This window comes from Eurosta solidaginis, chromosome 1 (genome assembly GCF_040869045.1).
Source record: "Eurosta solidaginis isolate ZX-2024a chromosome 1, ASM4086904v1, whole genome shotgun sequence".
Classification (NCBI taxonomy): Eukaryota; Metazoa; Arthropoda; class Insecta; order Diptera; family Tephritidae; genus Eurosta; species Eurosta solidaginis.
The window spans coordinates 60,285,222-60,304,912 of record NC_090319.1 but is presented as its reverse complement, the minus strand read 5'-3'; the positions used below and the strand labels follow the sequence as shown (position 1 = coordinate 60,304,912).

Here is a 19,691-nt window from a genome sequence, read left to right as displayed (position 1 = left end):
TTCGGGATCTGTACGGGAACCCATCAGGGTAATTTCGGGACTTTTTCGGGACTATTTAGGGATCATTTGGGGTCATTTCGTGACTGTTTCTGTATTATTTCGAGATCATTTGGGGATCCTTCCGGCATCATTTCTGGATGGATTTCGCGATCTGTCCCGGAAGGAGTTATTTAGGGATCCGTTCGAGATCCCATCAGGGTGATTTCGGGACTTTTTCGGGACTATATCGGGATCATTTGGCAACCATTTAGGGGTCATTTCGTGACTGTTTCTGTATTATTCCGAGATCATTTGGGGACCCTTCCGGCATCATTTCTGAATGGTTTTCGGTATCCGTCGGGCTCATTTGGTGTACCTTCCGGGATCATTTCTAGATGGTTTTCGGAATCATTTGGGGACCTTTCCGCCTTCATTTCTGGATGGTTTTCTGTAATCGTCTGAGTAATTTCGGAACTTTTTCGGGATCATTTGGGGTCCCTTCCGACATCATTTCTGGATGGTTTTCGGGATCCGTCCGAGATCCCGTTGAGGTCATTTCGGGAGGGATCATTTAAGGATGGTTTTCAGGGTTCGTCCGGGATCCCTCCAGCGTAATTTCTGGACTTTTCCGAGACTATTTCGGGATCATTTTGGGATCCTGCCATGATCATTTCTGGATGGATTTCGGGATCCCGTCAGCGTCACTTAGGGATTCGTTCGAGATCCCGTCAGGGTAATTTCGGGACTTCTTCGGTACTATTTCGGGATCATTTCTGGATGGTTTTCGGGATTCGTCCGGGATCCCGTCAGGGTCTTTTCGGGACTTTTTCGGGGCTAACACGGGATCATTTTGGGACCCTTACGGCATCATTTCTGGATGGATTTCGGGATCTGTACGGGACCCATCAGGGTAATTTCGGGATTATTTCGGGATCATTTTGTGTGGTTCTCTGGAGAAGTCTATAATCGTGTCGTTGTCATTTCGGGTATTTTTGGGACTGTTCCGGGAACTTTTGGAAACCCTTCCGTGGCATTTGAGGATGGTTTTCGGGATCCGTCCGCGATAGCGTGGGGTCATTTCGTGGATTTTTCTGGATAATTTCGGGATCATTTGGGGATCCTATGAAGCTATCAGCTCATTTAGTTCTTTTTTTTACTCAATTAAAAAATAAAATGTATTAGACAGAAAAAATTTTTTAAACAGATGACCGGATAAGCAGGCTAACGTTAATAGCCCATATATTTCATTTTCTCCTTGCGGACGGGACCGCGGGTAAAGGCTAGTATATATATATATATTTCAACAAGCCGTCTATCACCGATATACTCAATTGCATAAATTATTTTTCTAAGAATGAATTCAGACGAGCTTTGCCGGATGAGTCATATTGCAACTTAAAGACGCACGCGCAGGGTTCGCGGATTATATCTCTTCATTACGAGATGCTAATGACACCCTTCTGGTTCAATCTGGCCGGAACACAGGATTCGTTGGTATGATTGTTGCTTTAAGAAATATTTTTCCACTATTTGAGCATTTTGGCATGACATACCTTTTAACTTATAAGCTTTCACAATACTTCCTGGAAACCTCTTTTGGTGCAGTTGGGGAAAGAGGGGGTTTCAACAAGAATCCCAACGCAGTTCAATTTAAAAGTGCATATAGACGACTCTTAGTAAGGCACGAGTTAAGTGCGATTGAAAGTGGGAATTGTACATTCTAGAGGCGTCATGAGCGTCTACTAGTATCCTTAAAAAAATAGCGAGGTAATAGATTTCGAGTTAGCAAATGTTTATGTTAATACGATGTGGGGATTGTCTGTATATGTGGACAATGTTGTTCGTTATATTGTTGGCTATGTTGCTTGGAAGGTACAAAAGAAAATAAAATGTTCCACATGTCAAGGGAAATTGATAGGTGAATAAATGCTTTTACTTTCAGCGCACAAAAATAAAGGTCCGTTTGTCGCACCATCTGTGGACATATGTAATATTTGTATAGTGTCAGAGAAAGCTTTAAGGCAAGTTCTCAAGGCATGCCCAACTGGAAAGGCAAAATTAAGTTTTATAAATAAAATTTTTCAAAATACAAGTGATGAATTCTCCAATAGTATCGTGGACGATCAGATAGCCATCGAAAATTTATTTAGCAATGACATCTTTAATAATCATCGGACACAGCTGCGTAAGGAAGTAATAAGTTTTTATTTGGATATTCGTTTGTTTTTTGAAACGAAAAAAAGCACGGACGAAAAAGAGTATGTTGGAAAAAAATTTACAAAATTGATATTATTTCAACACCAATAGCAGCCAGCCCAGTACTCATATTTTGTTTACTTTACCAAAAATTTACTTCATTAAAAAACTCAAAATAAGTAAAATTTTGAAAACGTTTATATATCGTTTGTTCAAGCTAATTCACTTTTAATTATTTTTAAAAACGTTTAAAGAAATACTTGTTGGGTTGTATGTATAATTATATTTTTATACATGTATATTTGAATTGTTTTCATTTCAAAAATATGAATTATTCGCCTTGTTTTTTTTTTACTATTTATGTAAATAATGTACTTTGTATGGCTGCAGCCCATGTTTAAATAATAAATACATCAAGCCTTGTATTGTATTTGTTGGCCTTTTCACTGTTTAATCGACTAAACTGAGATTTTATAACAATAAGTATGCAGAAGTTGGGTAAAGGGGATAGTGACCTGTTGTAACCCCTTTAATACTTTTTTTGCACACGCTACTACAATTCACTAACACTAACTAAGCCCGCGCATGCGCAGAACATACATTTGCACAGTTTCAGCAAATAATGATTGACTGAAAATTTGCACATTAGGAAGATAGGAAGGTATTGATATGGAAGTATTATATATACGATGGCACGTTATTTACTGCTAACATTTGTACACATAATAAACATACATACGTTGTTTATGGCGTGACATAACGGCAAACACAACTTGTATCGAAAGCGAATGGCGTCATTGTGGCAGGCTCCCTCCTCTGTAAACAATTACATCTCCGACTACATAGGCTGAATATTTTTTTTTCTATATTCTTAGCGCCCCTTCTCGATCCTTACTGGAGCTGGTGGCTGCTCAACGTCATTTGGCAAAACCTTATTCGCATTGCAGGGAACTAAAAATGCAGAAATATTCAGCAGTATACTGCCGTCGTAATAAAGATTGTGGGTATCTGCATTATAAATTTAATTGAGATTTTTAACATTTACGTATTTAAATCATTAAGGTACAAGCCCGACCATTTAGGGAACGATTTAATGTGACCACATTGAATCTTCTCCCTCCCCTACCGCTAGCTTCATAGAACTTGAGGTAGGCAGAGTAGGTGAAGTTTCAAATATTTAGCGCATGTCTTCAACCTGTCTCTTTCCACCTTTGTCATGGAAAATGGAAAATGGCCAAGGTGGTCCCGCTACTAAAGCCAGCTAACATAGGAGAGTCATATCTCCCGATATCTCTCCTATCGCCAGTAGCCAAGACGCTTGAAGTCATTTTGCTCCCCTGCTTCAAAGCAAATTTGCAGCTAGCCTGTCATCAGCATTGCTTTAGAAAACTCCATAGCACCACCACCGCGCTAAATGCCATTAGCACCCAGATAAATTGAGGTTTAAATCAAAACCCCCACCATAGAACAGTACTCGTTGCGCTAGACCTATCAAAAGCTTTTGATACGGTCAACCATGGCACGTTACTGCAAGACCTGGAAGGGTCTACCCTTCCCCCATGTCTTAACAGGTGGACCGCAAATTATTGCTCATTACCACTTACAAAGTAATTGGCCAGCCGATTGCATGCTACGTGTCCCGAATATGATCGCCAAGCCTAAAAACTACTCACTGGAAGAAGCTACAGGCCTGCCAAAATACTGCTCGCAGAACCGCCATGGGCTGTCTTCTTATTTCCCCAGAACACCAACTACATAATGACGCGAGAATACTCCCCATCAAGGAGAGAAATGAGATGCCACAGACATCTGATTGATGAGCCAACACCGCCCAGGGGCTTAAGGAGTCATTAGCATTATGAGGAAATACGGCACCTGGGAACTCAGCCGTATGAAGCAAAAAAAACACAAGCAGGTCCTCAGTGAACTCCACAAACAGGCGTCGGACCTTATGCCAGGAATTTGCCGGTGAATCCAGTACTCAAAGAACAATACCCAAAACTTGCGGAAGAGAAACGCACACTCTCCAAGGAAACGCGAGTCACTCTAGCTCAACTTCGATCTGGATACTGTAACAGGTTAAACTCTTACCTATCCAGAATCAACCCCGACATAGAAAATGTATGCCCTGCTTGCAATGTGTCCCCACATGACACCAACCATCTCTTTAATTGTAATGTGGAACCAACGCCTCTAACACCCCTTTCATTATGGTCCACCCCTGTTGAAACAGCAAGTTTCCTTGGACTCCCGTTAGAGGATATTGATGACAATTTGTGATCGGTCGCACCTATTGGATGGGGCGAAGAACTGCTACAACAAAAACAACAACCGATGTAACGAAGAATTGCCGTTCGGAAAGTAGCATACGGTATTTAACATGTGTAAGAAGTTGAACATTCGAAATAGGTAATAACGTTCTTTCGTGTACTAACCTTTGAAAGATTGCAAAGTACATGTCTAGCAACTTTTCAGAATACGAAGCATGTTCAAGTCTATTCAGCCCATATACTTATCTGGCAATGTTGTTGTGATACTTCTTTTTACTCACAGAGTCACAGTTCGAAAAAATCTCAGCCATAGAGGAGCGTAGGCAGGGCCGTAGAGAGAAAATCCGGGTCCGGGACTAAACAATTTACGGGCCCCCTATAAAAATCCACTAATACATTTGATTAATTTGAATTAATGACATATCATTCATGAATCAATATTGATGGATTACATAAAAAAATATTTTTGCCACATCAACTAAACGATTTAAGGGAATAAGAGCAGAAAATAAAATTAACACAGAATATTTACTATTTATACTGTTTTATTGTAACGTAGAAATAAAAATTTCTTTTAACAGCCACATATTGCTTCAAATAATCTTTTCTAGTTATTTGGTAACATTTTAGTACATTTCTGATAAATATAATGATGATAATAAATTTCAATTATTCCATATAGAAGGTTCGGATATCAAAGAGTGGCTTTTCTTGCTTTTTTCGCTGCAAAATTTTTTATAATAATATCAAAATTTAACTGTCTTGCCAAAACGGATTTATCGCAAAGCCTGGCAAGTCCTGAAACTCGCTCTTGAGATGAACAAGACCTATGAAAGTTGTTGATCCTTGCAAGGACGCTGAAAGAACGTTCTGCACTAGCTACGGTGACAGGTATAGTGCAAAAGATACGTAAAGCAACACAAATGTTGGGGAAAATTGTATACAGATTTTGAACATATGTAGATGGCATTTTTCAGCGCAATTTCAATGGTGACAGACCTTTATCAAAATTTGCTTGGTAAGTGTGTTTCAAGTGAATTATTTTGCATTCGTAGCTTTGAGAAACGTCCACTTGTATTTTTCGACAAATTTTACTACATTCGCCCGAACCGTAGTTTCATCCATGTCTTCAAATGCCACAAAAAGCAAAACGTCTCGTTCAAATTTCTCATAGCTGCGAATGTATTTCGAATGTCTGGAAACTTTGGCGAGATGTTCAATTGAATAGCAACTGTTTTGCATTAGTTTAAACTAGTTTCCCATTGGTTCCTGATCAACTTCAAATCAGCTAATCAGGCATATAGATGTCGGGGTGCCCCCCATAAATTCAGAAAAAAATTCAGAAACACATTTTTTCAGAAAACATTAGACAGAACCCTTTTTTCAGAAAGACAAAATTTAGAGGTCAAAACTCAGAAGTCAAATAGCAGAAGTCAAATTTCAGAAGTGAAAATGCAGAAGTCAAATTTCAGAAGGCAAAATTCAGAAGTCAAATTTCAGAAGGCAAAATTCAGAAGGCAAAATTCAGAAGACAAAATTCAGAAAATAATCAGACGACAGAAAGGAATTATGTATAAAGAAAAAGTAGTAAAATCTAAAATTTTAAATTGTGTGCAATAGCAAGCATGTAATTAATTAAATCTTTTCGCGTTTATCTTTTTCAAATGAATTTACAATGTTAAAAAAACGAAGTCTTTATATTTTATCTTGCGTTTCCGATATGGCTCGCCTCCAGCTGAAAATTGCTGCAGTTTTGTTTCTGTTATTGCATGTTCCTTTTTTTTTTTTATTTATGAAATTAATTATGTTAGCGTGTGTCCCAAACGCACTTCGAATAACGTTGTGCCACCTTTCGATAGAATTATTTGTACGGACTTCACCCAATTTGGTGATATTATAAATACTCCATAATTCGATTGGTCGTTGCTGTGTTCCAGGCTGAAATTTTACTTCTGAAATTTGATTTCTTAATTTTGACTTCTGAAATTTTATTTCTGCAATTTGACTTCTGAAATTTGACTTCTGAATATTGATTTTTGAATTTTTGTTTTCTGAATTTATGGGGGGAACCAGATGTAGGACCTCGACATCTATGGTGGCGTCTCTAGCTTGGAGTACGACGTTTCTTTCATAAATGGTAGTCAGTATTTTGAACCAAATTTAGGACAGCAAGATACATTCGAACTTGTTGATGTACCTGAGAATGCCGGTAATATCTTTGTATGCTTGTGCAGTCAAATTTAGCTTAAGTAATTCGTTTAGTGCTTGTGTTAATCCTGGAACATGGTTTGAGAATGGCCTGATTGCCTCAATTCTAGCCGACCACCTAGTGTCTGAAAGACTGTGAAGAGAGCTCGGTACATTTTTTTTGAGGATGTCCCGTTGTGTTGGACTGCTGCTGAAAATAGTAAAACATTTTTGTACAACCCCGAAGAAAGTGATTGACTAGAAGACTGTGGGTTTCACAAGGCGAGTAATCAGCATTCGAGTTTTTGTCGAGAATGTGACGTTGTGCTCCATTGTAAGCTCCTTTCATATTGGCGCCGTTATCGTACCCTTGTGTAGTCAATCTTTTAATGGAATTTCATGTTTACCTAGAGTATGGAAAATTAAATCAGCGATTTTCTGACCAGTTTTTTGGTTACAATTCACGAAAGCCAAAAACCGTTCTTGAACTGTAAAATTTGTTGCTTTCGAATTGAAATGGAGTTAGCGCAAAATGAATGTAGTCAACGTGACTAGCATCAGGCATAGCATCAACGATAATAGCAAAATACTTGGCTTTCTTACCTTGATCGAATATAGTTTCCCTCGCGTGCTTTGCACAAAGTTCTATAAACTCGTTTTAAATATCTGGGGAAAGATAGTGAACTTGTAAGCGTTTGTGCTGCTGTTGTGAAATCCTAACTTTCTCCAAATGATCTATAATTATCGGATCATATTGGCTTATGAGATCTTAGATGCACAAAAATGTCCATCGGTTCGTTCACCAAGATATATACTTTCGCCTTTGAAAGCTAGGCCTCTTTCACCCAAAAATAAAATAGTGTCCAAAATTCTATATAAAATTTCTTTCCACTTTTGAGTTTCAGTGATTAGCTGGTCATTGATAAGTGTATCAATTGTAGCGTCCTTTTGAAGTAGATTTTGTAAAGATCGCCATTGAATATAAGATTTAATGTGATATTGAGTATTTTCGTGTGCTGGCAGTTTATCGTATATCTCCTTCCCACCTGCAATTTCGAATATCTGCCAGGACAACAAATTTTAGCTCGATTTAAAATATTGGTGCTTAACAGACGACATGGTAGGCAATAAAAAGCATTGTTATTGGCATTCCACACCAACCAGTCACGCTCCACTCTCTCTCCATTTGGCGAGATTCTGTTTAACAACGAGGTAGGAAATGCCTCGTTATGACGATCACGTGGAAAAATAACAGGACACTTTTGATGACCTCGGAAAATTATTTCGTTGACTTCTTCAGATCGCAAAAACTCAGTATTCACGGTACCGATGTCGAAGTCGTTTAAATAATCTGGACTTTGATACAGAGTTGGTGGTATTGTTGAAAGACTTTTTGAAGATGAACCTTCATCAGTGTCACTACGAAACTTTACGATTTCGGATTCATGTAAACATACATTTTTGTTTGATGTTTTTATTGTCTCCTCACTGTTCGAAGGCCCAGGAAAAATATCATTATCAATAGTCGAATCGGATGCGGAACCTGAACGGTTTAGAGCAAGCTGCCAAGTGAAATATCTATTCTTAAATTTTAAGGAAAAGGACTTTTCTAATTATTTTTCACACTTCACTATAATATTAAAACGAAATGCAGATATTCGTTGCATTTGAAATTCGGCTAAAAATTGCACATGGAACAACTAAAGACTCCTGAATGAAAAAAAAAAATGTCTTAGTACCTCTAAATCGCGGGCCCCCTCAGAAACCCCGGTCCCGGGGGAATCCCCCATTCCCCATCCCCTCTCGTCGGGCCTGAGCTTAGGTATCAAGTACGCTCTGGATAAAAGTAGTCATACATGAGGAGCTGCATTTCAAAAGGGCATGTCGCAATAAAACCAGACAGGTGAAGTCAGTAGTAAGGCAACAAAAATTTGACGGCCTCAGTAATCCGATCATTAATTTTAAAGTAGTAGGGAGGGAAAATTGTTGGTACTATTTTGCTAATTTCATGCTACCTTAGTAATGTAATGTGTGGAAAAAAGCCAAACTATATATATGTCACATTGGAAACGAGGACATGGAAGCAAAATAAATAAAAATAAATGCAAGGCGCGATAACCTCCGAAGAGATTTTAGACCGAGCTTCTTTTCCAATTTGTGTCGTGCTCTTTTTTAATTTTTCTTACTACATGTTTTACGCCGACTGCGAACGGCATTTGCAAAACAGATGAGTTTTCACTGAGAAATTCACTCGGAGGGCTTGCCAAATCATTGAGGAGGGGCGACCGCGCTAAAAAAAAGCTTTTTTCTAATTAAAAGAACTTGTTTCTAAAATTTTGATGTTGCTTTGCCCGAGTCGCGAACACAGGATCCTCGGTATGGTGGGCGAAGCACGCACCACTACAAAGCTGAGGAAGTTGACGGAAGTCGGAAAAGTAAAGAGAACAATAGGAAGATGGAGAGTGAAATTAAAGTGAAAATAAGTGTAAAGGGTTGAGACAAAGTAGTAAAAAGAATATAACAGGAAGATTAAGATTAACGACAGTTAGAGTTAGACTTGGATAAAAGCAAGAGCGAGGAGTTCAAGGGGTTGTGTAGCGCAATATATAGCTTCTCCAACCCAATTGTCAACCTCACCTTCGAGCGACGAATCCCGTTTCACTAACAGACGAGGCTCTGGCGACCCCAAGGTCCTCATGGAACTTGGTGGTGGGGAGGAAGGGATGGCCTGAAGGTTTAATGTGGCCATATAAATCGTTCCCTAGATGGTCGGGCTAGTGCCATAATGGTGCTGTGTTACCGGAGCATACCGGATCTGTATCCGGCAAAGGACCATCACATCGATAATACTCCCCAAAGCTTTCGGGGAGTAACCTTATCGCTACAACAACAACAACAACAGCAAGAGCGAGAAGAGTAAGGGAAAAACAGGAAGATTTACGGATGGATGAAAGGGATAGGCAAATTGAATGATCCGTTTAATGTAAACTAGAAAATGCAGAGAGAGAGGAAATAAGAAAGGAAGACGGTTAGACAGAGGAGAGGAAACTGGATAGATAGAGAGAGTCAGAACAATTGTCGAGTTTGATCGTACTGCTACCTCAACGCTTGGATTACATAGATAAATGCTGTGTCTGGGGACCGTCTACCGTCAATCTCCAGTTTTCCCAATTACAAGCCTGCCAGATACCCATCCGCATATTTCAGATCGTCAATACTCTCACTGACTTCAGCAATATGCTTCCATATTCTTTAGTTGTGAACAGTGCGATACTCTTAAGATCCAGCCATTCAGTTCCGTTGAAAGGAAATACAGACCGCAGGCATTAATGTAGTGTTTTCTTGTGAATTAAAAAAAAATCAATCAATTTTGTAATACTGCCTACACCTGTCTGGTTTTATTGCGCCATGCAAAAGGGTTTCTTTTTAGTCATCTTATTGGAAAAAATTTCTAATTCTTAGTGTAATCAATATTTAACATTAGAAAAAGTGCCACTTTGATCCAAATTTATAGAAAAGATCCCGTTTGACCCATGGTGATAAAATAAAGTATCCTTTTGATTTAAATTAACATTAATATTCATAATAAATTTTAATTTTGAATTCATATTGTAACGAATTTCGGGAATTCCGCTTATTCCAAACCTTCTGCTAACGTTCCAATCGCTAAACTGTTGAATAAGTAACTCCAATATTTAATAATGCAAAATGGTCTTTATTAGTCTACTTTGAGAGTACTTCACAATAACATTTATACCTCACAACCAATAGCGTGCTTAAATCAAAACTGATTGCTGATTCCTCAGCTTGCGCTGCTTTTATACTCTCAGTTTTCTCGTTCAACCATTTCTCCTAAGGTCTAGTCATTTGGCGAAACTGTATTCCAGAACAATTGTATCCCTTGCTTGGTATATACATGTATGCCTATTTGTAGTTTATGTTTCTCTTATAGCCATATGCGGGTGTATGCGTGAGTACTACTTCGGCTGATGATTACATGTGTTCGCGAGTATCTCTTCGTTGCCTTGTACATATGTACATATGTGTGTAAATGATGATTGATTTGTTTACGTACATACGAGTGGCTGCTTAGTATCAGCTTAGTGATGCTAATATTCGTCACAATATAAAAACGTAACAATAATAAGAAATATATAAACAATGTTTATATAATTTACTTACGATAAATTATTTGTAAAATTTTTCAAAAAGATCTTCTTTTGATCCCAAGCGTAAATTTAATTATTTTTGTATGCTGGAAAAAATTTGAGTTCATATAATTTGACGAAAAAATATTTTAATGGAGGTAAGGATTTTCTACCAGATTCTTAAAAAAAACGAAAATTTATCAAAAAAAATACCCCTTTGAAATTTAGATCCTCATATAAAACGGAGTGCAAACTTTTTTCTAATTGAAAAAAAGGGACTTGAACTCAAGACCTTCAGTGTGGTAGGCGGAGCAGGTTATCACCACACCACGTCGGCTGTACACTCTAAATCTAAATATCAGGCTAGATACACAAATAAATGCAAGATATACACATTTACATATATACTAAGTTGTAAACTTTTTACTTTTAATTAATTACAGATTGAAAATTTTGGTAAGCTAATAGCATGGAAAGTCGACTCACATCTTGCTGTGCTCATTGAGACTGATGTCGAGCATTTCACCAAATTGTTACTATCCACTTACTTACAAAATAATTGCATCATTAACGATCAGCTAAAATTGCTGAGAATTGAGTGTAAGCCGAAAAGAGAATTGTATAAATGCATGGTATTCCATTTTTATACTCAGCTGAGCAGAGCTCACAGAGTATATTAATTTTGCTCGCATAACGGTACCCCGTAACGGCTTAAACTAATTGAGATAGATATAGACTTCTATATATCAAAATGATCTGGGCGAAAAAAGAAATTTATTTAGCCATGTCCGTCCGTCCGTCCGTAAACACGATAACTTGAGTAAATTTTGTGGTATCTTGATGAAATTTGGTATGTAGATTCCTGGGTACTCATCTCAGATCGCTATTTAAAATAAACGAAATCGGACTAACGCCCACTTTTTCGATATCGAAAATTTCGAAAAACTGAAAAAGCGCGATAATTCATTACCTAAAACGGATAAAGCGATGAAACTTGGTAGGTGGGTTGACCTTATGAAGCAGAATAGAAAATTAGTAAAATTTTGGACAATGGGCGTGACACCGCCCACTTTTAAAAGATGGTAATTTAAAAGTTTTGCAAGCTGTAATTTCGCAGTCGTTGAAAATATCATGACGAAATTTGGCCGGAACGTTACTCCTATCACTATATGTGTTCTTGATAAAAATTAGCAAAATCGGATGACGAACAGGCTCACTTTAAAAAAAAAAAAATTTTAAAGTCAAATTTTAACAAGAATTGAATATCTTTACAGTATATAAGTAAATTATGTCAACATTCAACTCCAGTAATGATATGGTGCAACAAAATACAAAAATAAAAGAAAATTTCAAAATGGCCGTGGCTCCGCCCTTTTTCATTTAATTTGTCTAGAATACTTTTAATGCCATAAGTCGAACAAAAAATTACCAATCCTTGTGAAATTTGGTAAGGGCATAGCTTCTATGACGATAACTGTTTTTTTTTGTGAAAACGGGCGAAATCGGCAGGGCGAAATCATATGCCCTTGGAATCATGGCAGGAATACTGTTCGTGGTATTACATATATAAATAAATTAAACAGATGATGTTGTGTATCACCCTGGTTCACATTTGGGTCAATATCTTGAAAACGCCATCACATATACAACTAAGGGTCACTCCCTTTTAAAATTCTCTTTAATACCTTTCATTTGAGACCCATGTCATACAACACATTCCAGGGTTACCCTAGGTTAATTTTCCTACATGGTGATTTTCCCTTATTTGACAAAGGATGAAGATATCGTTCCAAAAAACGTCACCCTAGGTCTACAATTTGGTCGATATTTCCCAAACGTATTGATATGGAATTAAAAACCACTTATAAACCATCTACGAAACCAACGCAGCTAAGCTCTCAGCTGAGTATGTAATGTTCGGTTACCCGAACTTATCCTTCCTTACTATTTTTGTACTCAGCATGCTTTGCACATAGAGTATATAACTTTGATTGGATAACGGTTGGTTGTACAGGTATAAAGGAATCGAGATAGATATAGACTTCCATTTATCAAAATCATTAGTATCGAAAAAAATTTGATTGAGCCATGTCCGTCCGTCTGTCCGTTAACACGATAACTTGAGTAAATATTGAGATATCTTCACCAAATTTGGCACACTATCTTATCTGGACCCAGAATAGATCGGTATTGAAAATGAGCGAAATCGGATGATAACCACGCCCACTTTTTATATATATAACATTTTGGAAAACACAAAAAACTTGATTATTTAGTAAATAATACACCTAGAATGCTGAAATTTGACATGTGGACTGAAATTGAGACTCTTGATAAAAATTTAAAAAAAATTTATAAATGGGCGTGGCACCGCCCACTTGTGAAAAAATCAATTTTACAAATATTATTAGTAAAATCAAAAATCGTTAAACCTATTGTAACAAAACTCGGCAGAGAGGTTGCCTTTACTATAAGGAATGCTTTGAAGAAAAATTAACGAAATCGGTTAAGGACGACGCCCACTTTTATATAAGAGATTTAAAAAAAAAATCGTGGACGAATAAAATAAGCTATATCTTTGCAAAAAAGAGCTTTATAACAATGGTATTTCATTTCTCAAGTGGATTTATAACAATAAATAGGAAAAACTTCAAATTTTAAAAAATGGGCGTGGCACCGTCCCTTTAATGACTAAGCAATTTTCTATGTTTCGGGAGCCATAACTCGAAGAAAAATTAACGGATACGCAAATTTTCCCTATAGCAAGAAATATTTCTAGCAAAAATGGACGAGATCGGTTAAAGACCACGGCGACTTTTATATAAAAGATTTTTAAAAGGGTCGTAGACGAAAATAATAATCTATATCTTAGCGAAAAAAAAGCTTTGGATCAATAGAATTTTACTTTTTAAATTGAATTATAACATTAAATTGGAAAACACTAAAATTTTTGAAAATGGGTGTGGCACCGCCCCTTTTTGACTAAGCAATTTTCAATGTTTCGGGAGCTATAACTCGAAGAAAAATTTACATATCGTAATGAAATTGTGTGCACATATTTTCCTTATAGCAGAAAATATTTCTAGTAAAAATGGATGGGATCGTTTAAAGACCACGCCAACTTAGATATTAAAAGGTTTAAAAGGGTCGTAGACTAGAATAATAACCTATAACTTAGCAAAAAATAGTTTTGAATCAATGATATTTCACTTATCAAGTTTTATTGTAAGAGGAAATGGGGAGACATTTTTTTTTTAAACGGGCGGTGCCACGTGTTATGTAGAAAAGTAATTTATCTGAAATGAAATGTGCAATTGAAGCTCACGCTGAGTATATAATGTTCGGTTACACCCGAACTTAGACACCTTTATTTGTTTTTTTTTTTTAGTTTCAATTAAACGTATTAATTTTTTGCATGAAACTTTTCTATTATTTATAGCACGTGTTTGTTACGCTAATTAGTCTTCTAGTCAATGTAATGTATGTTGTATCTTCTATCACTGACTTTAATTAACACGTTTAAAAATGTTTTTAGTAGAAATAATTCAAATTATTTCTTACATAATTCATCAGCAATTAATCACGAAGGCAAGCCGCAACCTTTAAGTTTATTGGCCAGTCATTTGCGTAAGCCCATACGCAATAGCGAACAGAAATTGAGTGCTGAGGAATGGCAGCGCCATTTAGATGATTTGCGTTCAATGAGCGTATTGGCACATCAAGCCACTGAATTTGAGAGTCAGAAAAATCGTGGCGAGGGTAAAAGTGTGGTTGGTGTTAGGGTGAAACCAGATTTGATACCCTATGAACAGCAATTAGCTGCATTCGATGCTCAACCGAAGGCAAGTTGCTCTAAAGAAATTGAGGCATCAGCTGTTAATAAAGGCGGCAAGTCTTCCATTGGATCACCAAGTATTAAAACAGATTCTACGGTTACTCCATCTAAAACGAATGTTGAGAAACTTGTGAAAAATACTGCGCCTTCTCCTAGCAAACTGCATGCTAAACCGACAGAAATTAAGAAGTCAGCAGCTATGTTTAAGAGCACGAGCTTTGGTTGTGCTGAAAGTGGATCTAAAACTACAAAGGTATGATTACTTATTCATACATACATGTCAATACAATTTTTAAACACAACCTTAAATTATAGGTTTCTGAACTTGCGAACATTGTAGCTGAGCCAAAAAAAGCATCAAGCGAAACTTCTACTTCAATAAAATGCTTAGAACAAACACCAACATTTCCACTAGACGATCCCCCGATCACCATATCTGCAGCTGCTGCTGTAATTACAACAACAATAACACGTGCAAAAATGCCTACAAGCAGTTTCGATAGCAAATCTAATGAGTTGAATAAGTTGGCTACCGAAGCTGTTACATCACAGACACAAATACAACAAAAAGAAAAACCTACCACTGCAGAAGTGACACCAGCAATACCAAACGCTTCTCAAATTGATGAGCTTACATTAACTTCCAATTCCACGTCAGTCACATCTACTTCAGCACCGCTAACCAGTAATAGTGCGGCGAAACGACCTAGCTTAAAACGTTATAAAAATAATAGGCATCCAAGTAAACCCACAAATATATACGTTTACTCGGAAAGTGTAAGCTCACGTGAGAGTGCACTTAGTACACTGAAGACAATTCTGGAGCATGACAAGTGAGTTTCATATTAAAAAAAAAAATACGAATACATACTATTTCGTTCAATTAACATCCTGCAGATATACAATTTATGCAATGACTCCACAACAGCTAGAACAAAAATATTGGATGGAAAATACTGCACTTATGGTAGTTTGCGGTACTGTACCTACAAATATTGGTGAAATTTTGGTGGATTATTTTTTGTGTGGTGGCAAAGTATTGTCACTATGTTCAGATATATTGAATTTTGTGCTGCCCAACTACCGTACTGCTGAGGTGATAATATAATATTAAGAAATTTAAACTTTCTTATAAAAGTATACAATTTTATCGTCAAAATTATTACGGTTGCCGCAATATGGAAAATTTTGAACAAGCTTGGTAATTTGTTAATTGTGAAAGGAAAACTAAACATTACTCAAGTAGAATATGTTTTTTATGAAATTTTAAGATGCTGTTGTTGAATTTCTAATCAAAAAAAAAAGTCTTTGTTGCGGAAACTCGTCATATTTCAGCAAACAAAAAATAATATAAAATTTTTTCAAAATGGGTTGATATAGTGCGAATATGCAGGCTTATAGCTTTTGTAACACAGGTTTAAAATCTGTGAAAACTACCAGATGTAACTTTAATATCTACAGCAACGGTCGGTTATAATGGTATAAAATAGTCGAGATATTTATAGTGAGTGGGGTCGATTTGTATGCACGAAAGTTAACCGATATCGCTTTTTCGATAGGATTTGGGCTCAGGAAAAAAGGGTAAATTTTCGACCAAAACACTCCCCAAAACCCAAAAAATATTTTTTTTTTTCAAAAAACTGTTGTAAAAACGTTGGCGATAACAGTTTTGGGAAAAAAAATATTTTTGGGTTTTGGGGAGTGTTTTGGTCGAAAAATTTACCCTTTCGCCATATTTTTTTTTCGCAGGCTCGAAAATATTTTTTTTTTTGGGTATGCGTAGTGGAACTTTTTTTCCTGAGCCCAAATTCTATCGAAAAATCGATGGCGCGATATCGGTTAATAAATCGACCCAGTCTAATATATAGCCTTCCTTGTATCAAAATTACCTGTCGTGAAAAAAAGGAAAACAAAGGGTTGACGTGAGAAAAAATTCTACTTGTAATCTGCAAAATCGTAAACTTCTATACACCTCAAAACGGTAAAAATTTTCCATCCGAAGCAACACGCTAACATATCTAATATATTTAAGCTATATAAGCCTCTTTTAAAATTTATTATTATTAATTATTTAGGTACGCGAAAACGAACTAGTGCAATTTTCTTACGATAAATGGCAAAAAATCAAAATGATGCATCACATTTTTTGTTATCAACCTTCCCCGGTTAAAAAAAACTTTTCCACAGAAAGCGAGGATGCTATGCAAACTAATAACAAAAAACCGTAAGTTAGTTATCAATTTACATATTCAGCACTTTTACACAGCTACTCTATATGTATGTATATGTATATGCATGTATGAGCCCAGTCAAATATGTTTATATAATCAATATGGAATAAGGATTAACTCTCTTTATCTCCTGACTGACGCCCTGAATTTGAAAAATTTGTATATGTACATCAGGGGCGTAGCCAGAAAATTACCTTGGGGGGCTCAAACAAAAAAAAAAATTTTTTTTCAGTTAAATAAATAAAAAAATGTTGTCTTTAGCTTTAACATTAAAGTACGTGTATTTAGAATATGATATGAAAAAGGTTACATTAAAAACTCAAGCGTATGCGTCGGCTTTTCTTTGCCATTTCATCTAAAACTTCATCCACGGTAACAATTTGATCACGGTGGATGCTTAGTGATGCACAGCCATTCAATCGATTTCCACTCATCGTGTTTCTCAAATAGTTTTTAATCAGCTTAAGAGTTGAAAAAAATCTCTCGTTCGTTGCCGTTGTTCCTGGACGCGTACACAAGATTTTCAACAACATTTGAACATTAGGAAACGCCACAGAATCGGATTCCTGTAATATTAATCATAGATAAATTGATAAGAAAAAAACCGAAGTACCTCCTTCAGCAATAAGTAGAATTCATGCTTTTTGAGCCTATGCATGAGATCTAACGTATATGTATATAAAATTCAAAATAAAGAAACTGATCGAATAGAAAAAAATTTAATTTAAAAAAGTCATATCTACACGGAAAAAACACATTTTAAAATGTGAAAAATACATTATTTTTTCATTTATCATTTTCATATTTGCCATTTCATTCCGATGAATGTAATCGCGGTTGAGGCAAACGAGCAAACGCCTGAAATGATTATATTCACGCATGCAATAAGTTGGTTGATTTTAAATCAATGTCGATTATGTTCGTTTAAGCAAGTTGGATCATTGAACACGATCATGTTGCCGAATGTAATCGAACGTTGTTGTGTTCGATTTTTGTTGTTCTCTGATATGTATGTAGATGGTCGTTAGGCAAATTTACAAGGAAACTTCTTTATGAAATTATAGCAAAAGTTAACATGTACATTTGTATATTTAATAAATTGCAGAATTATTATGAAACAGAATATGATTAAAATATAAGTGTTCACTTCGTACATACATATGCTTGCATATTAAAAATATTATATCACCAACAAAGTAAATACGTAGCAGAATTGTGAAGAAATTTATTAACATAGACATAAAAACATAAAATATTTGAATTGTAACGACCTAAAAAATCAAATGATCTTGAGGCAAGGGGGTTTAAACCTTCTTTCTTCTAATTTATCAAAATTTTGCTTCCAATAAAAACTGCCGTTGTCTATAAGATAACAGCGTCATTCCGCTAATAGTTTTGAGCTCAAAAAGGTTTGAAAATTATGATTACAGAGGTTGCCGGATGGTTCTTGGTATAGTTTTTCATAAATGGGGCTCCTTTCAATCGGAATCGTCTTAAACGGCACTTTTTTCCTCACTAATTTACGAAAGGTAATGATAACCCTGTAGTTCTGCAAGTCAACCACTGGGCAGTAGCGTTGCCAAATATCCCTTATTGGCCGTGTGGTTCTGAATATTAGCTTTGTACGCGTATTTTTCCAACAAACAGCCAAAATCCTCTCAAATGTCAGCTGTTTCCTCTCTTGGAGAAAAATATGTAAAAAAGTATGCGAACACAAATCCATCAAAAACTATCACAATTTGCGAACTGCTGATAAATATTTGGCGGCAATTTTGGCAATGTTGTGTCATAGCTGGTGGATGTCCGTAAAGTTTGTTCATCTTGTTCCGCGAGAGTCAAAAATTCATCCAGATGTTCGCCCTGATTATTTTCATTAACATATAACTTTTCCATGCTTTATTTTCCAGCTGTAATACTTGAATTAAATTTCGCAATTTGCGTAAATTACAACCAGCAGTTTTTCGATCAGCTATTTTTATACTCAGTTGAGCAGAGCTCACAGAGTATATTAAGTTTGATTGGATAACGGTTGGTTGTACATATATAAAGGAATCGAGATAGATATAGACTTCCATATATCAAAATAATCAGGATCGAAAAAAAATTTGATTGAGCCATGTCCGTCCGTCCGTCCGTCCGTTAACACGATAACTTGAGTAAATTTTGAGGTATCTTGATGAAATTTGGTATGTAGATTCCTGGGCACTCATCTCAAATCGCTATTTAAAATGAACGATATCGGACTATAACCACGCCCACTTTTTCGATATCGAAAATTTCGAAAAACCGAAAAAATGCGATAATTCATTGCCAAAGGCCGCTAAAGCGATGAAACTTGGCAGATGGGTTGACGTTATGACACAGAATAGAAAATTAGTAAGATTTTGGACAATGGGCGTGGCACCGCCCACTTTTACAAGAAGGTAATTTAAAAGTTTTGCAAGCTGTAATTTGGCAGTCGTTATAGATATCATGATGAAATTTGGCAGGAACGCTACTACTATTACTATATATGTATGTGCTAAATAAAAATTAGCAAAATTGGATGAAGAACACGCCCACTTTTAAAAAAATTTTTTTTTTTAATTCAAATTTTAACAAAACATTTAATATCTTTACTGTATATGAGTAAATTAAGTCAAAATTCAACTCCTGTAATGATATGATGCAACAAAATACAAAAATAAAAGAAAATTTCAAAATGGGCGTGGCTCCGCCCAGTTTCATTTAGTTTGTCTAGAATACTTTTAATGCCATAAGTCGAACAAAAATCTACCAATCCTTCTCAAATTTGGTAGGGACATAGACTCTATGACGGTAACTGTTCTCTGTGAAAATGGGCGAA

At 36.2% G+C, this 19,691-nt stretch overlaps 1 protein-coding gene across 4 annotated transcripts in view; it reads left to right on the top strand.

Annotated features, from left to right (window-relative positions):
- Hcs (holocarboxylase synthetase-like protein) overlaps positions 1–19,691 on the top strand; it is a 182,250-nt gene that overhangs the window by 80,696 nt on the left and 81,863 nt on the right. For all 4 annotated transcript variants that reach the window (XM_067792051.1, XM_067792044.1, XM_067792040.1 and 1 more), the window contains 5 exons: positions 11,224–11,380; positions 14,354–14,868; positions 14,931–15,448; positions 15,513–15,711; positions 16,691–16,839. In XM_067792051.1, coding sequence (XP_067648152.1) covers positions 11,224–11,380; positions 14,354–14,868; positions 14,931–15,448; positions 15,513–15,711; positions 16,691–16,839 — 1,538 coding nt within the window. The remainder of the gene's footprint in view (positions 1–11,223; positions 11,381–14,353; positions 14,869–14,930; positions 15,449–15,512; positions 15,712–16,690; positions 16,840–19,691) is intronic.